Below are 20,761 nucleotides of genomic sequence, written 5' to 3' on the forward strand. Positions count from 1 at the left end.
CTTGCCAGCGCCGGTTCTACCAACGATGCCAATTTTCTCCCGCGGAAAGATAACGAAGGTGAGATTCTTGAGTACCGGCGGCTCCAGCGGCGCGTAGCGCAAAAACACGTTCTTGAACTCAATCTTGCCTTCCTGCGGCCACTCGGACTTGGGCTTTTTACCAGGGGCACTCTCGAGAGGGGGCTCTCTGTCCACTTTACTGGAAAAAGATTGAAACAGAAAATTTAGCATTATATTATTTTACATTTTTACTGCTGAACGAATTTTCATATTTAGTCCCCTTACGCCACATTATTATTTTATACAACCTTTCACAAAATAAGTTTAAATTGATGTATGACCTGGGATTTAAAGTTTTTCAAAATATTTGTGATATAAGTTCGATCCGTGTATATAAAAGATATGCACGCGGCGTGGAATAATAAATATCAAAGATATTAAAAAATTAGTTAAGTACTTGTACTCAAGGATGCGCTCCACCGAGGTCATTTGGTTCTCCAATTCTGCGCTCTGACGCATGCCCCACTGGAACATGCCGGTGAGACCGATACTCTGCGTGATCGCCAAGCCTACGAATCCGCCATCCATTGAACCTTGACTGTAGTTGTCTAGCACGAGAAAGCTCAGCGTGACCAACGTGATGTACAGCACGCAGAAAACATCCAGCCAAAAGCCGAAGGCGCGCGAGGTCGAGATGAAGATGTACCACGCGGATGAATGAATATCCTGATAATTATCAAACTCTTCCGTGAGAATCGCTTCCGCCCCAAACGCGCGAATCGTCGGTAATCCTTGAAGTGTCGCGCTCAGGTGAGCAAATACCGGCGAACGGGCTAAAAAAAGTTACAAATTCTATTCAGTTCACCCGAAGAATTGAAATTTATCGTTAATTCCATGAAATTAATGACTTGGTTTCTATCTGCGATTGAATTTATCTTATTCTATCGAAGACACAGTGTCTATTCTATCAAAAGATGAGCCTGCGATACTCACTGATGCTTTCAAGACGCTTGACGCTACGACTGGTGGCCAGATAGAAGATTCTCATGTAATAAAAGACAATACCAATTAGCACCGTGGGTATCAGCAGCCACACGTTCGCGGTGGCTACCACAATGATAATGGCCAGCAGCGCTATACCGATCTGAAGGCAGTCAATAAATGCAGCGGGCAGTATCTCATCAACCGCTCCCATGTCTTTGGAAAAGCGATTGAGTACTCGTCCCGACGTATTAGTGTTGAAGAATCGCATAGTGGCGCGACTGATGCTGCGAAACATACGATCGTGCAAGTGCATTGAAGCTTGCATGCACGTCCAAAAGAACGTCCATGAGCGGATAAGGGTGATAACGATTGTTAGCACAATTAGTCCGCTGTAGATGTAGATGCACTGCATGCGGGTGAGAGGACTTGTCGAGTCTTCTACAACACCGTTGTCCGTTTGCTTCATCTATAAAGTTATATAATTAATAATGTCTATATAATCAATATGCAGAAGAATCTTATAGAGACTTTTCTACTGCAAGATCTCTTTCTAATGTTTTTAAAAATAAACTTTCTCTTGAAAATTTCGTATTTTAATTTTAAGGCAAAGTTCTACATTAACTTACGAGAATTAAATTACAAATTTAAACTTTTTCCACGGCAATAATAATTGCTCATTCAAATTCTTTATGTACCTATTCAACCAAATTTTGGTTGAATTGAAAACAAATATTTTGCTTGACAGCCCGTGACCGCTACATTTAGTTGAATCAAATTTTTTAAAGTCCCTGGTGAAAATTGTCCTCAGAATTTTTCGTATAATTTTTCAGAATTTCTATATAATTTTATAACTTCCTCACATTTTTTATACGAATTGGCACACTTATCAGAAAATCTACATCTTTTCTCAGAATTTTTCATACAAGTGAATTCTGAAATATTCTGAAATTTCTCATCCCATAATTTTTAAAAAATATTTTTTAAAAATTATGGGATGAGAAATTTCAGAATATTTCAGAATTCACTTGTATGAAAAATTCTGAGAGAAGATGTAACTTTCCGAATATTTCTGAGTATTTCTGAAAAATGTTCCAATTTGTATAAAAATTATGACAAAAAATTTTCACCAGGGGCAACTTTTTTTCTCAGTGTATACACAGTGATGCACTCTCTTACATAGTTTTCTTCTATATTAATCCATTGAGCGAGAAAGAAGTCGCTGCCACTAGCCGCAAATTGTGCCACTATACAAAGCATAGCCACTATGAATATAACACACCAATTGCCGCCAGCACGAAAGTAATCCGTGTATACTTTACCGGAAACATTGCCTACCGTTCGTATTTCAGCCACCTGAAATTAACAATTAATATGTTGTGATAATTTAGTGTCAAAATATAAAATAATTCTAATAATAAAAAAAATAGGATCTCACGATTTCGAGACATCCGTCTTTCTTAATAAAAATCACATGATGAAACTCAATATTTAATTATCAATAGGAATACTTTTTTAATATGTTAAAATTTAGCTTATAGGAAAGGTAAAATATCTGCACTAATAATTATTGTGTGTAGCTGTAACTTATCACTTTCTTACAATTATTCTAAATCATAGTTAAATAAAATACGTATTCGGATGTCATAAAATAAGTCCAAATTACTTCATGAGGCTCCTGTTTCGAAGTATCATTCGTCATGACAGAACTCAGCGATGTGAGGCTGATACGAGAATTACTGCGGCTAACGGAGGTCGAGGGAGGTCGAGAGGATTTTTCATCCGTTTTCGCTTGATTTTCCAACAACCGACCGAAGTCCACACCCATAGAGCCCAGCTCGTCATAAGTGCTGATGAACAAAAAATACGAAGCAATAAAAGTGACGACGTTCTAAATATTTGCTTGAATTTGCAAACGTAAAAATTTCTAAACATATTCTAAAAATTCGAAAGATTTTTTATTTTGTACGGCTCGGACATTTCGTATCAATATTGATATTTAGTTTTTTTTTCTATAAAAAAAAGCAATAATTCTTGATGTGTTAAAAGAACTTAAAATAAAATCATTTTACCGTACCATTTATAGATAGATAAGTTAAAATTGTCACGTAAAGGTCATTGTCCTTGCACGTATAGTCGCGTCATATATACTGTGGTATATTAATATAAAAAAACTCCTAATAAAGATAATTTTATTTTCTTTCAATCAAAAAATTATACACTCATCTCTACATTCTTTTTTTGAATTCAAGGATCCAAAGATCCAATCGTAGATTAAACATAAAGTTCTACAAAGCAATAAAATAAATACATGAATAAACGAGTCTAAACTCAACAAAAAAATTATAACGAGATTACAATAAGACATTAATTAAAAGGTAGAAAGAAATACAATAAAATCATTCATACCCTTCAGCCTGGATGGCTCCGTCCTTTAGAACGATAATTCTACCGACGTCGCGAAGATATTGCAATTGATGAGTGACGAGAATTCGAGTTTTGCCTCGTAAATATTTCTCGATGCATTCTTCAAACATGTGTTTGCCCACATGAGCGTCCACGGCGCTCAAAGGATCATCCATGAGGTATATGTCGGCATCAGCATAAACTGCTCTCGCTAAATTTATTCTGTAAAATATCAGCGCTTTATCAACATGACTGATATGCTCTTTATAACTATTTATGCAACACAAAACCTTTCAAAAAAGTTAAATGTAGTTCGTACAATTTTTCACAAAATTAATTTTATTTGGACAAAGGTTAAATTAAATTGCATTAATTGAATTGAAATTTAATTAAAACATTACACGCATATGTAAATTTATTTTTCAGTGTTAGAAATAAAAAATTTATTCTGTGTATAAAATGTAAAAAAATAAACATAAATTTTTAAATAGTTTAAAGTTATTCAGTATAAATAAAAACTTACTTTTCTGAAAAATTAAATATATTCGCAAAAAATATTTGCTAAAGTAATTAAGAAATAATTAGAATGAAAAATTGATTAACCAAAAAATTAATTAATTAAATTAACAACAGGTAAAACGTTAACTAACAATAAAAAGAAAGAACAAATTAAAATTGAATTATGTAAAAAAATCTTATAAGAATTAAAAAAGTATCATCTGAAATTATACAAATATAAATATTATTGATATAAAATATAAATTGTATAAATTTTTGCATTCTTTTTTTATCTTAATAGGATAAATATAAAACCAACCTAGCACGCTGGCCACCAGAAAGACTGATACCCCTCTCGCCTACAATCGTTTTATCACCATAAGGCAGCAGGCTGAAATCTTTCTTTAACTGACACACTTTAGTTACGCGATCGTATCGAACCTGATCCATCTTTCTTCCGAATAGAATATTTTGTCTCACCGAACCTGCAAAAAGCCACGGTTCTTGACTGGCATAGGCAATCTTGCCGTTAACCTGTGAAAATAGTATTTAAAAAAATAACACATAAAATTTAGTTAATTTATAAATATTTTAATTAATTAGAAATATATATAAATTTTTTAAATAAATTGATTAAATAATTTATTTTTATGGATAAAATAGTTTATTCGATATTTTTTATATCTATTGAAATTTCTTAAATATTTAACATTAACTAAAGAGAAATTATTAACATACTTTAATGGAACCTTCTTGCAAACGCAATTCTTTCAGAATGACGTTCAATAAACTGCTCTTTCCCGCGCCGACTTGGCCGACGACAGCGATCAGTTCACCGGGACGCACTTTCATGTTGATACTCTGCAAGGTGTCTTCTCGTTCATAATCCAGCCACTTAGCGTTTCCATTTTCAATGGAGATGCTATACTCGACATTGTTTGGCTGGTGAATCGTATCATCATTTTTTTTCTGCTCGACCAAATTTTCCTTCAAATTTTCCATATTATACTCCTTCACATCCTGTTGATTATTCTCCTTTACATTCTTGTTGTCATCTTTTGCGTCCTCATTATTTTCCATGTTGTATTTCTTTGCTTCGATCTCAGAAGCTGTCATTTCGTCATACATCAAGAACTTCTGCAACCTTTTTATGGACACTCTCGCTTCCGCTATCTGTGTTATCCCTGAGTTATCAAAACCGAATTGATAAATAAAAGAAAATAAAAATGTAGAGTAATTCACCGCATAAATAAGGGTATATGTGATTATTAACGGTGTATATATTATACCAGGCCTGTCCAATTTTGAGCTCCGGAGCCAAAAAGCAAAGATATCGACGCAAAAAAATTCAATGTGGGTAAAATTTCGGGAATTGTAAAGTGCTGATACACATCTAAGTGATGCTTATCAACATTTTATAGTTCCTAAGCTCTTACTCACATTGAATTTTTTTACGTCGAGGGCTTTGCGTTTTGGCTCCGGAGCTCAAATTGTATACTATACCATCAAAATTATTGGGACTCGAATTTGTAATATAAGGATAATAAAAGTGTATGAAGTATAAAATCGTAGAGTATAATTGAAAAATATGCAAATCAAGAGAATATTAAAATGTAAATAAGAAAACAAATAAAATTAAAAGAAGGAATTAAAGAAGAAAAAGAAAGAAGGGAAGAAGAAAAAATAAAATAAAAGAAGAGTTTGAAGAAATAAAAAAATAAAGAAATTAAAAAATTAAGAAATAAAAAATACTACGAGTGTCTCATCAACTTTGACGATATTGTTCGTGTAATTATTGTATGTAATTATTGTATTTCAGCAGCACTAATTATCGCATACCTTGCGGAAAGAGAACAGTCATGGTTGTGCGTAAGCTGTTGTAATAGGCGGTTATTACGAACACTTTCTCGGCCGTTATCGTGTAGCCGAATAGCACGTAAGCCAGCACCGTGATGAACAGCGACATTCTCGTGGTGAACATGATGAACGACATGGTGACACCTCTGATGTACGAAACCCATCGGATGACATTAACTTCCTTCCTGCAAACAAATTCTGTATCGTCAACCATTTTTTCTCTTTCCTATCGAATTGTATTTATTTTTCCTGACTAAGAAACGTATGAAATATTGATTGAATCTATAATTTAATATCGAGAATTTAAAAGGCCATTAAAATTTCAGAATCATAAATAAAGTAATGCATTGTTTTATAAATCACGTTGTTCAACGTAAAATTAATAATGTAACCCAATCAGCACACACAATATTTAAAAAATATTTTTTAAATATTTATTTAATGTAAAAATATTAAATAAATGTTTAAAAAATTTTTTTTAATATTTTTTTAATGTTGTGTACTGATTGGGAAGCGATGGTGCTTACCTTCTTGCTTTTTGTATGAGCGCGCTGAACGGTTTCTCCCAGGTATACATTTTGATGGCTTGGATTCCGCTTATGATCTCATTCGTCAATCGCACCCTTGCGTCGGTCCTGATGGCGGTTTTTAATCTCAATTCTGACGATTTTTTGCCCAGCCACCCTAAATACACACACATATATATATATATATATATTTGTAAGAGGGAGTCTTACCGAAGACGGAAAAAATTTTTGAAATTAAGATCAATTATCATTAAATCACCTCTTGTATGTAAACCAGTTTTTAGCTTTTTTTTGTTATATCTCGAAAACACAATTCGAAATAACAGAAAACGTTTTATACGAAAGTTTTATGACTACCTATAAAGTGCCTGAGCTGAATAATTAATTTTATTTTAGTTATGTGAGGATATTGAAATAATGACTAACAATAATCACATAAATGGACCTTATTTAATAATAATTCATTGCTTCTAAAAAAATATACTTATTTTTTTTAAAAATCGATTAATTTGTTATTTTTTCATAGCTAGAAAGTTGAATAATATTATAATATATTACAATAAACTAATGTGTGCTTTGTAAACTTTGCAGCGAATTATTATAAAAATGGCTCATATACACACTTCGTAAGTTTTTGTTGCATTATATATATAAACAAACGTAATAAATTTATAAGTGGACCTTATTTAGTGCTAGGCCTTATTCGACTCAGATACCTGCGTCAATAAAATTTTTTTTAAATAGTATTTTCGTAAATTAAAACAAATTTTTTTTAATATACTGCAACGTCACAATATCTCCAGTAAGTACACGGAAACAATTTGCTGAAGAATCTAAAATTTTTCTGGATACAGATCTGAAAATAATTTTATTGGATCATTAAAATAATTATGTTAGGAATACTTATCACTAAAAAGTGATAAGTAATACTACAAAAAAATGCGTTGATATTTTAGCAACCAATTTGAGTTTCCAACAAAATTATTTTGATGGTCGAATGAAATTATTTTCAAATCTGCAGCTAATTTTTTTTTAAATAATTAAATTCAAAGAAATTTTTTTAATTTTTGACCAAAGCGAAAGGATGATCTTCATCAGCGAAATTACTTCTAACTTAAACATTTCTGAACTTTGCGGACAAAAAAAACACACATACACATATATGTTTATCACTTTTAACTCAATTGTTCGATTACTTTTATCATCAGAAACGATCAGAGTAAAAGACTTTCCCACCTTGTAAAGGGATGAACATCAGCAGAAATGTGACACCGATGACAGACGATACTCCGACGTCGATCACGTCGTATATTACATACGTCATGATGATGGTCTCCAAAGGCCCGAGCCACAGATAATGGAGAAATATGATACTAATATCGAATCTGTTGACATCATTAGACAGCAAATTGACTGCCTGGCCGATTGTCGTCTCGCCCAGCGCGGTTTTGGTCAACTTTAATGTCTTGCGGTAGATCAGTGAACAGCAGGCCACGCGAACTTTCATGCCCATGTGCAACATACCTATCGTGTACGGATGGATAACGAACACATTAAGAGCGGAGCACAGAATGACGCCGACGGCGCATCCGTACGCATAGGACTTGTCGACGTCCATAGAGCTAAAGTAATGTAACATCTGGCCCAACAATAATGGTTGCAGCACCCTGTCATATGAGAGATTTCAGAAACATTATCCCTTATTTAGATAACTATTCAATATAATTATTAATTCGATCTTGAAGATTTTACGGAAGGGATTGGATCAAATTGTTGTTTCCGATTGATGTAAATGTAAGTAAACATACTACAAAAGTTTCTATATACGAAAATGGAAACTTGGGTATTTTACAATCAATATTAAAATCAAGGGGGTAACCACTTAATGTAATCGTGGGATAGAGTCCTCGAAATCATTGTAAAATTCATATGAAATCTCTATGTATACTCCGATAATTACATATGCAACCATTGCAATCATTGTATAATATTAAATAAAATCGTATATTTTTTATCAAATGACTTTATATGTAGTGAAAAAAATTATTTGTAATCAGATGAAATCATGTAATCTATGGGACAATATTTCACAGCTAGTGATTACCCCCTCGATTAAAATGCCTATAACGGTCAAACTGGATCTTTAATATTTTAAATAATTCAATCTTGAATTACTAAATATACTTACATATATATTTGTAGTCTTTCGAACTGCGCGCCGAATTCTTTTCCGAACTATATAAATGCAATTAAATTACAATTTTTTCAGCATATTAACATCTTTAGAATATGATGCCTGATTGAGAGCATCGAAATTATTAGAAATTAATTTAATTTGCGAAATTGCTACAATAGTTTAATTGCGTTTATATAGTCTGGAAAAGAATTCGGCACGCAGTTTGAAAGACTACAAATATGGTATGTATGCAAGTATAATATATTTAGTAATTCAAGATTGAATTATTTAAACCATTAAGGATCCAGCTTCGACCGTGATAGGTGATAGGAACATTTTAATATTGATTGTGTCTCACATAAACGGTCTAAAATAATATTGTTTACGCATTTTAATTACGACTTTTATCAAATATATTTAAGCTGAATGATCAAGACACTGCGTCAATACAAGAAATATAAAAACTTGAAAACTCAGGAAAGAGATTCCTCAGAAGAATTCTAGGTGAGAAATGAGGGAAATTCACAGCAAACAAGCTGACATTATTTATAGTCATTTTGACGTCATTTTAACATTAAAAATATAAAAATTACGTCAAAGTTTAATTATACCTAAGTAAGATGTCCATGACGGCCATAAAGATCCCGTATAGTAAAATCTTGAAACCGAAACACCTGATGAGGACTTTCAACAAGCTGGGCTCTTTGACCTTCTTCTGCGACCCGCTCTTCGCGACCTGCTCCAACCGACACTGGTATGCCTCGCATTCTTCCTCCCAGGCTTTCGCTACTTTAACACCAAGAATACCACTTGTATGTTCTTTAAGCGGTGTGTACAAATCAGTTACTTCAAGATCTCGGCGGTAACCCACCCAGAAAATGCGTAGGACCCAACTGCGAAGAAGAAAAACCATAGGGTAAACCCGGTATATACGTGACACCTATGGGAGATTTAATTTATCAAGTACTATTTACCATGTTTAAGGCAAATGAACTATACCAATAAAAACTGCATACTTTCTACTACTATGAAAAAAATATTAGGAATCCAAAATATTAATTTTTCATACTAAAAAATAAACTTTTTGAAACCCTTGCATTTTTGCCATATATCCCATAAGGGTTTGATATATAGGGAACTACTTATAGGGGGAGGGGGAGGTATGTACGGCTCATGAAAAATTTACAAATAATGCATATAAATAAGACGTAAAATGACTTATGAAATGCGTTTATAAAATTTTACACTGAAAGAAAAAAGATTGGCTGCTGCAGCAAATTAGATGGTAAAATATGACATAGCATTTTTACTGGCTGTAGCAACCAAAAATTGGCCAATTAAAAATGCTATGCTATATTTTACCATCTAATTTGCTGTAGCAGGCAATCTTTTTTTCAGTGTATTAAGGAATAAAAATGATAAATATGTATATGAAGTAATAAATAATAATTACAATCTTCCTATATATATTAGAAGTGTTATAACAAGAGGTATATATTTCATGTAATGCGTTTATTGCTTTTAGTGTACTGATTTCAATCTGCGCACTTTGTATGCTTCGGGCATAAATTTACAAAATTAAATAAAAAATTTACAAAATTAAAAATCAGGCAATACATAAAAAATTGTACGTTATTAAATATAATTGAATTATAAAGGCAAAATAACATTTTATACAATTATAATTAATATATTAAAATTTTTCTTAATATTTATTAAATTTACATAATAAAAATGTTGAATTGTTAGATTTCATAAAAATAATCCTAAGTGATTTGAAGAAAGAGATGCGATTAACGAAGATCTATAAATTTAAATCACGATTTTCCCTTCTATACATAATAATATATAAAATAAGAAGGCGCAGAGAATTTAATGAAAATCGTTTCAATTGCATATGATTTCCGCGTTATATATTTATACCGAATAAAATTGAAAAGATGAATACATATCGTTTACTTGCTACAACACAATTAAAAAAATAGTTTTCCAGAAAAAGAGTTGAAAGTTCAAACTCTTTTTCTGGAAAACTATTATTATTACTATTATTATTATTCAAACTTTGAATATTTTAAATAAGTCAAATTTTATAATATTAATTTTGAAATGCAATTTTGATGTAATTTATTATGAAAAATAAAAGATTTTTTCTTCGTTTTATATTCTCGTTCTTTTTTTTCAGGTTTTGAATTGTATCATTCTTATAACAAATGAGCGATATGCAAATATTAGCATAATGTCAAGTGTGAAAATGAACTTAAGAAACTATTTATTTGTACAGCGACACAAGATAACTCTAACATTGTTTATTATAGACTCACACATCGTGACATTGTCCGTTTATCATTATCCAAGACCGATCTGCTTTACTAATATAATATGTGAGACAAGTGAACGCATACATTCCTTATCTATTTGTTTGTCATCTATTACCGTTTTTTTTCCCGAAAGAGCATTGTAATCAAAGCGAAAAATAACACTAATCCCTTCATACTTGAATAATCAAACATTCTAGGAAATTGGAATGTTGAATCTCACTCTAAAGAGTAAAAAGTAAAAATTTAATCGATCTTGAAAAAAAGGCTGAATTTTCAATCTATAAGAATGAGATATTTCACTCTAAAAGTTTTAGAGAGAATGAATTCCGATCGGAATTATTCGATTATTTCCTAGATTTTTATTTCTAGGCAGAATAATTCTGATCGGATTCATTCCAAATAATTCTATTTTTATGGAAGGCCACATTACGACCCATTTTTTTCGACGAGTCATTGTGCAATGTCTCACCACATTTTTATTAATAGTATCCTAAGTAATAAATGTTTCGTAACTTTGAGTCCAGAATCGATTCAACAACATTTTAACGAATGTAATTGTCAAGTTTTAAACTTAAATATTGATTATTAACAAAGTTATTGTGTAAAATATAACTGGGTGCCATAATATCACCTTCTCCTCTATATATATATATTAACGTTATTATTAGCGAGTTATTGCGAATTCCGCTGACTCATTCTCTTCATAGTCTGAGCTCACCTCCCCGGTAAAAAATTTTTTATGCATGAATATACATAAATATATATAAACACACATAACATGTACCTATAAATATTTATATATGGTAAATTTTTTGCCAGGTCAAGTAGTGAAGCAAATGCTTCTGCTTCATTCTTGTAGCAGATACTTCAAATAGTATGCAAGTATATTTATCTCTTCTCTAATTTCTAACTTCCATTATCAATATAAGAAATATATTAAATACATTTTTAGAAAGACGAATTAATTTTTGTATATCACTAAAAATATTCTAAGTTCTTGTTTTTCATTTAATCTAACATTTAAACTAACACCGACTTGTCTTCTAGTGATATATCTTTGTCTTCAAAATTGAAGTTCGATAGCGTCGAAAAAATCGATGGTGAAGAACTTAATATCCTTTTTTCTTTTAAAAATACATTAAAATAAAGAACTTTTATTTAAAAAATAAGAATAGTTGTATTATTTTATCGTCCTTTTTATACGTTTAGACTGAAAAACAATACTTTTAAACCTTATATTACATAATACATATCAAGTCATTGTAATCCAGACTTCTCCATGAGTCACTTCTCTCTTTTTAACCGGATCTGTTCGCGAGTGATATTGGCTGTTTGCTTTGTGAAAATACTTACGAGAACGTCAAGATGCTGAAGATGTTCGCCTTCGCTCTGGGATTTTCGACTTTTTCGGTATACACTTTCCCATCCATGACGGGGTTGTCTCATAGAAGTCTTTTCTATAAAGGTACAGTCAGGTACAATGGACCTTCAATTTACACATACACCTCACGTATACGTGCACACACGTCGCAATTACATTCAACGACGTTATTTGCGGAAAGACAAAAAGAAGGATACTGCGACGAGATCTCAGCAAGAACTATTATGTTATGTACCAATCGCAAAGCATCCGCCACATAATTCTCGCTGTCGTCTCTCCTTCCCTCGCAGAGAAAGATTAGATATGATTTGATAAAATTTGCAATATCTTATCTATGTTATGTACGATGAATAAAGCAACAGTGATCTTTATCGCTTATCAGTGCACGCATACTTTTACGTAGCCCGATGGTAATCGTAATCAAACTTGAAAAATCTATTTTCCTGCTCGATGCACAAGTTACACATTACTAAACGTTGTTATTAACAAGTTACGAAAAACAACTGCACCATGAAAAACACAATTGAACTCATACATTATACTGGAAAGTACCGGTCTACTCTCTCTATTTAAAAAAATGGTCGGACTGCGATAATTTACTGCGGTTTACGAGGCTGTCTCTTTCTTTCGTATATTATCGTAGTATCATGCCACATGCAGTGTATTGCACATTGATTACGTAATCGACGTATGTTACAATTAGTTATAAAAAGAATTCCTGATGGAAAAATTGTAATGTAATTTCAATGAAATTTTGATAAAATATTAATGACGTTTCGTTGAACTTTATATTCGTTCTTGAAATATTTTTACTATAGTAATTTCATTACAAACTGGGATAAATATTTATTCAGATAAATATTTACGTATTATTCGTGCCTGATTGACTGCATCGATTACTTGATGATGCGAATAATGACATGCGCAAACAAAAATTACAAAATTATTATAGAAATTCTGAGAAATTATATAAAGAATTCGAAGAAAAATGTTTACCAGGATAATTTCGACGATTTTCATCGAGATCAATTTATCTGGTAGAGTTGCTGATATCGCACAATTCTATTTATTAATTCCACTATTTTAATTCTCCGCTTTTTTTGAAAAGAGTAATTTTACGTAGTTCGATAAGTAACAAAACATTCAGCTGTGTCCAGTTGCGTGTATTTATGTACTTATACATATCTTTGATTAAAAGCATCGCAATTTATTTGTCGCTTTACATTTTTTTACTCGACCATCGATTTGTTTGATTCTTTTTTTATACCTTTAATTTATTATTTATTATGCGTTTTGTAATTGTGCGTTCTTTGACTTTATTATCATCGCTATAAAATGAATATGTATATATAATTGAAGGGATCCTCGTGTTTAGAGAGCAATGATGACTGTAGGCTACCATTAAGGTATAATTAAAAAACAGTGTAATTAAGATTTCTGAGTACTCACCTCAGCCATATTGAATTGTATGACGTCACATGAGCGAGAAATGTGTCATAAGTGATACGTTGATTTTTCTTGCACGCCATTTATAAATAAAGACAATTTGGATAAAACGGAATAATGAAATCGCTGTAAAACACTTGTAAAAATGGGCCGAGATTATCATTATCCTCCCTGATAACAAATAGCTATAAAAGGCACGTAAAATGCGTTTAGTTTTTACAGCAATGCTTAGTATATTTTCACTTTACGAACGTTATTCAATTATTTTCATTATTCCGTTTTATCCAAATTGTCTTTGTTTACAAATGGCATGCAAGAAAAATCAATGTGTAATTTCTCGCTTATGACGTCACGATTCAATATGGCTGAGGTGAGTACTCAAGAGTCAGGAGTCTTAAAAAAGAAAAGTAGAGGGAAAATTTATAACGAGTAGTTACATAAATAATCATTTGTATCTACAATTTGTTTACAATGATTACATTACATAATGTAGGCACTTGTATATAAGGTACTGTAATTTGTTTTTACCTAAAAGTACAATATACCTACATATCTACATACATAATAAATATTGACAATGACGATTACAACACGATTGCGTTTCGTGTAATATACAGAATATATACCTTGAAGTTCGTCGTAAATCGCACTCGTGCCTTCTTAATCTTTTTTCTGCTATTAATATATTATCAGCTGCATAAAATTATGTCGCTTTAATACCTATTGAAATAATGTTGAAGCACAATATATAGAGTTTGGTTCAATTGTATACTTGGTGATATTTTTAGAATAATCACAAAAAATTTTTTCCAATGAGTTATTTTTCTTTAAAAAGATGTTATAGTGACTTAAACAAGCGTTTTAAATTATTTTTTCAATATTTTAATGAGGTTTATTCCTTTAATATATTTATTAATAATATATTTATTTTATTAGTTTTATAAAATAACTTTATGACTAATTGAATAATATGCGATAAAGTATAATTTTCGGTAGTTATCACCACATAAAACTGATAAAAAATAGATATATTATTTCAATTAAAAAATAAAATTAGATAAAAATATTTTTTTCAATAATTTAAAATTTTTGTTCAAATAAAAAATTAAATACGAAATTTTCCTAAACGAAATAATTTTTAATCGAAAAATTTTTTAAATAAATCTATTATTTAAATCGAGTCCATACACTTAAACCAAATACACTGCGTATTTATATCGTAGTACAATAATATATGTAATTGCAATATATATATAATTTATTGTATATTATAGTAATAATACATACTTGTACCCTGTCGTGTAATTCATAAATACACATATGTATAGTCATAGTACATCGTACAATATACATTTGTATATCGTAGTACAATAATAACAATATTTATAATAACATAATTATATTATACATACAAAGTGATCAACGCTTTAGTGACTCTGTTGAAAAAAATTTCGCTGAAATCATTTCACGTTTCGGACATTTCAGCGAAATTGCTGAAAATTAGCTGGTTTCATTGAAATTTTTGCTAAAATTTCTTTAAAATTTTTCTGAATGTTGAATTTTGTTAAAAAATGTTCCAAAAAAATGGAATAATTTGAGTAAAATTTTTCTGCCAGGGAAGTGAATTTAAAAATATTGTATACACCTTTAAAAATTATGCAAAAGTTGAAATGATTACTTAAAATTATTGAAATGATTACAAATACTAATAACAGAAAATAGATTAAAAACTGAGCACGAGGTAATTTTGATTTACATGAAGTGTCTCAGATCGATCCAGTTGTCTTCACTTATGATATTTAATATAGTACACAAATTGTACAACGATTCAATAATTAATGTAATATTTTTTTTGGAGAATGAAAGCTTTCTCATCAAAGATTCAGAATTCCTAACAGCGATTCTTATTTACTTCTATTTACGAACTGAGAAAAGAATTATGGATACAAATATCTTTATTTAATATAACATCTCTCTTAACCTTCCGTGAACCAGGAGGGTGTGACATATCCCGGCAAGATGAATTTCTATAACTTTTTAAAAAGTCCCGCGCGCATATTATCGGTTTCATGCAACTGAAGAATGCGTTGTTACCAATCATATTGAATTATAATATATTTATGATGAAGTATAGAAGTAGAAGTATGAGATATACCCACATATGATCTATGTTTTCCACTTGGTTCGCGGAGAGTTAAAAATGATTTCTTCACTTGTTCCGAAGATATTTTCGTAACACAGTCGATCAGGGACATTCGCCTGTTATTTTTTAGACCTGGCAAAAATTCTCAAATATGTAAAACACGATCTTCTAAAAAGGCGTTAAGTACTTTAATTTCACTGCTTTATGATCCTACATTATTTATGCAAAAATTGAGTATACCGCGCCTTGCTATTTTATTCATAATAATATTCATAATAATACAATAATAAGAGAACAATAATAGAAAATAATGTTGCACGCTTTGCATTTAAGTATTTCAGCTTTAAATTCTATAGGCACCTTTTCTTTTTGGTCTTCCTTGTACTTATAGCACCAGTACAACAGGAGGAACATTGTAAAATTCTTGCAAAATCACAAATACAAACGGTCTCGATAAAGTGAGACAAATATACGAATATATGAATTATGAACCTGCTGTGATTGGTTTTTTTTCCAAATACCCTTTATACGTATTGATTAAAATATATTATAAGTATAAAAAGTCTTCCTTCTGCACTATCTATACGCTAAGTACAAATCTCTTGACCCGTTAATTCATCGACTGATCCTGTAGCTGTTACCTTGAGAATAATTTCTTCAAGATGGAATTAAATTAATTAAGCCACATCTAAAATTTTTTCGAATCAAGTCTAGAGTTTCAAGACCACCAAAGCAACATCAAAATTTGCGATCTTTAAATTGCCATGAATCGGAGATAATCCGATTTTTTATTTCTTAGAACTTTAGTTCTCAGAACCTTGCACTTCGAGAGAGCATTAGACTAACAATTTATTCTCTTCACATTCACATTCACTATTTTTTCTCCACACGCATTTATGTTATTATCTCTTTCATTTATGCGCTAATATTGTTGTTTATGTGACTCACATATTTCTGTAACAAATTTACTTCTAAAAAATATATATAATATATATATATATATAAGATGGTAAGAGATATCGGTGAACAAACGGGTTAAGTTTCATCCTTCCTGATGAAATATCTAGGTCGGACTCATACAAAAGTTATGTAATAATATACTATGGTAACTAAGGTTGTGTCGCGATCCACGCGAACTATACTGATTTCCTAATTGCTCGTTGCAATGGTACGCACTAGCAATAATCGCGCGTCATTATATCGAGGTGGCAGAAAATCCGCGATTATTAAGATGAAAAAGACCAGCTAGACGAAACTGCAGCTTGCAGCAAATTATTAATTCATTATTTCGCCGACAAAAGTTTTGCGTATTCTTTCGACATTCTCCGAGTTCTCGGTTCCCTTAAATCTCCGAATTCTAATTAGCTCCCTGGAATTTCGAATTCGTAATTCGATATTGACCACATATTCCTAGATTTTTGACACCTCTTAATTAACACTTAATTAATTTTAAATTGTATTTGCATTATGATAATCTAAATCATGTCCCAAATTTTTTCTTATCTCTATAACATCTTCATATACTTGTTTTAGATTACCATATTTACAATTCTTTACATTTCCATTCAGGGATGCTAATGATTCTAATTGAAGAATCTAGAAAACTGTGATACATTGGAAGAATGAGGTGCGAACAGAATGTAGAAGATAATATAAGAGAGTAAACATCGATGACACTATAAATTCTAAATTAGGACTGAATTTAATTTGCGTTCTACTCTTCTTATTTTTCAAATCCCAATAATTTTGCCTAAGAACTGCAAAAAACGGAACTTTCATAGCGACCTATTACGGTATCTGTTAGGCACAATTATGAGAAATTATTTAATACCGTGAATACATCAAAGCGCCACGAATTCGCGACTCTGATAGCAGTTGCGGGCGACACCGGCCAGAGCCTCTGCCATCGCTGTGCCGGTTTCCTGTACCATGCTTTTCAGGTAGCCCGACTCCTTCTGCAGCAGCACGTGGGGATGATCGAATTCCTGCACATCATAAAAATATGCATTTGAAGAGAAAGCTTACGATTTACGATCTGCTCTCGTTACAAAACTATACAATTTGGTTCATGTCGAATATAAAACAATTACGCAACATGTATCAGAGATGATAAGACCGTCACTCCTATTGATGGTTTATCTCGCAAAAAGTAGATACTATGAGCACTTTGAAAAAGATAATCTATTTAGTCATAGCATTTTGTAATTCTAGTAGATAAGTAATTTATTCCAACTACTTTAATAAAATGCTACAAAAATAAAAAAAAATAAATTTACCATAAAGATTCAAAAATAAAAAAATATATATATATTTACCTACTTTAAAAGTATATAATTTACCTACTTTAAAAGTATAATTTATCCTACTTTAAAAGATTTCAAAGATCATAAATGAATTTCATAATCAGGAAAAAGTAGTATAAAATGTATCAACAAAAATGATTGATAAATTCATAATTGCATTGATTCGCCACAATCACAAAAACAAAGAAAGATTTTATCTACTTAAGTTCATTCGGTGGTCCATTTCAATCAAAAAATACACGAAAAGGCAAGATCATTAAAAAAAACTCACCACAGCGTTCCCAGCGTCCATCACCAGGATGCGATCGCTGTCCATAACGGTGTTGAGTCGATGGGCAATCGTCAGCACCGTACACTTTTCGAATTTATTCCTGATAGTTGTCTGAATAAGTTCGTCCGTTCGCGGATCCACATTCGCGGTCGCTTCGTCCAGCACGAGTATCGGATTATTCCTCACAATAGCACGCGCCAGGCAGACCAACTGCCGCTGACCAACGCTGAGATTGGAGCCGCCCTCATTGATGTGGGCCTCCAAGCCTATTTCCTTCAACTCGACCTCCTCAAGGGCTCGCCACAGGGGTTCATCTGGATACAAATCGAACGGATCGAGGTTCCGTCTCAGGCTGCCGGAGAATAGAAATGGTTCCTGCGGGATGATGCTGATCTTGCAACGGAGATCATGCAAGCCGATCTGGTTCGTGTCGATTGCGTCGATTTCAATCAGACCATCCACGTCAGCCAGGCGGAAGAGTGCCTGAATCAGGGATGACTTGCCGGCGCCGGTCCTGCCGACGATGCCGATTTTCTCCCGAGGAAGAATGACAAAGCTGAGGGTTTTGAGCACTGGCGGCTCCAGCGGTGCGTAGCGCAGGAACACGTTCTTGAACTCGATCTTGCCTTTCTGCGGCCACTCGGATTTGGGTTTTTTATCAGGGGCACTCTCAAGAGGAGGCTCACTGTCCACTTTACTGGAAGAGAATTAAAACGAGAAATATTAACGATGTTATTTAACAATCGAAGAGCAGAAAATTTAGAAAAATTCTACATTCTTAATTTTTTCTGAATCTTAATCTATATGAAATAAAGGTAACCCAGACAATAAAAGTGTCTAAAATCAGGTCATAACATGTTTTTGCATCTAAAAAATGATTTAAAGACGTCTTATATCATAATTTTAGATTTTGTATTGTTTGGGTAAATCATATAACTCAATAAGATAAAACGATTAATAAAGATAATGCTAAGTAATACAAACACTATATCAAGATATATCCGTAGGCGAATACCTATACTCAAGTATGCGCTCCACCGAGGTCATCTGGTTTTCCAACTCGGCGCTCTGGCGCATACCCCATTGGAACATGCCGGTGAGACCGATACTCTGTGTGATCGCCAGGCCTACAAATCCGCCATTCATTGAACCTCGACTGTAGTTGTCTAGCACGAGAAAGCTCAGCGTGACTAACATAATATATAGCACGCAGAAAACATCCAGCCAGAAACCGAAAGCACGCGAAGAGGCGATGAAGATGTACCACGCGGACGAATGGAGATCCTGATGATTATCAAACTCCTTCGTGAGGATCGCTTCCGCCCCAAACGCGCGAATCGTCGGTAACCCTTGAAGAGTCGCGCTCAGATGAGCGAAAACCGGTGAGCGGGCTGACAAAAATTAGAAATTCTATTCAGTTTACCGAAAAATTATAAATCTATCGTCAATTCAATGAGATTAATAACTTGAATACAATCTACAATCTTATTCTATCGAGGAAACTGTACTATTCCACCGAAAGACAAGCCTAAGATACTCACTGATGCCTTCGAGACGCTTCACACTGCGACTGGTAGCCAGGTAGAAGAGTCTCAGGTAATAAAAGACAACGCCGACTAATGCTGTAGGTATTAACAGCCACACGTTCGAGATAGCTACCACGACGATGATGCCCAAAAGCGCTAAACCGATCTGAAGACAGTCGATAAGCGCAGTTGGAAGCATCTCGTCAACAGCTCCCACATCCTTCGAGAAACGATTGAGCACACGTCCCGATGTATTGGTGTTGAAGAATCGCATAGTGGCGCGACTGATGCTGCAGAACATATGATCGTGCAAACGCATTGAGGCCCGCATGCACGTCCAGAAGAAAGCCCACGAGCGAATCAGAGTAATGCAGATTGTGAGCACAGTTAGGCCGCTGAAAATGTAGATGCACTGCATGCGGGTGAGAGGACTTCTCGGATCTTCCACAACACCGTCGTCCGTTTGCTTCATCTATAAAGTTATATAATTAATGAAACATGATTAAATGAAGATATGATTGTAATTAAGATTGTAATTAGGATTATAATTTTCCTTTCAATTTTAAGTTCGACATAAAATTCATGTTTCTATTTAACTCTTCTATGGAGATCTCTTTCATGAGTTTTGAGAGGAAAATTTATATTAATATACATATATAAGTCTTATTTTAAAAGTTCAAAGTTCTGCTTTAATTCTGGAATTAAATTATAAAATTTCAACATCTTTTAAAGCAATAACCGTTCCTTATTTAAATTCTTTATTTAAATCAAGGCTGACACATTTTTTAAAAACAATTTTGAGTAAAATTTGGATTGAGAGATGTAATAAGTGTATTACTATTATAATAATTAACAGTAATAAGCATGTATTATTTGCTTCATATAAAAAATGTACTAATATTGAAATTAAAATATTAAAATATATTTA

The 20,761-nt window shown here is 32.4% G+C and overlaps 1 protein-coding gene and 1 pseudogene across 1 annotated transcript in view; both read right to left on the reverse strand.

Moving 5' to 3' along the window:
* Positions 1–12,193, reverse strand: part of LOC108721856 (probable multidrug resistance-associated protein lethal(2)03659) — a 14,625-nt pseudogene extending 2,432 nt beyond the window's left edge.
* Positions 12,194–16,744: 4,551 nt separating this feature from the next.
* The window catches only part of LOC108721857 (probable multidrug resistance-associated protein lethal(2)03659), a 35,560-nt gene continuing 31,543 nt past the window's right edge, over positions 16,745–20,761 (reverse strand). Inside the window, exons 12-15 of the mRNA XM_018446632.1 lie at positions 19,849–20,305; positions 19,323–19,698; positions 18,308–19,004; positions 16,745–17,718 (exon numbers count right to left, since the gene is read on the reverse strand). Coding sequence (XP_018302134.1) covers positions 17,575–17,718; positions 18,308–19,004; positions 19,323–19,698; positions 19,849–20,305 — 1,674 coding nt within the window. The 3' untranslated portion in view covers positions 16,745–17,574. The remainder of the gene's footprint in view (positions 17,719–18,307; positions 19,005–19,322; positions 19,699–19,848; positions 20,306–20,761) is intronic.

This window comes from Mycetomoellerius zeteki, unplaced genomic scaffold, assembly GCF_001594055.1.
Source record: "Mycetomoellerius zeteki isolate Tzet28-1 unplaced genomic scaffold, Tzet1.0 scaffold186, whole genome shotgun sequence".
NCBI classification, from domain to species: Eukaryota; Metazoa; Arthropoda; class Insecta; order Hymenoptera; family Formicidae; genus Mycetomoellerius; species Mycetomoellerius zeteki.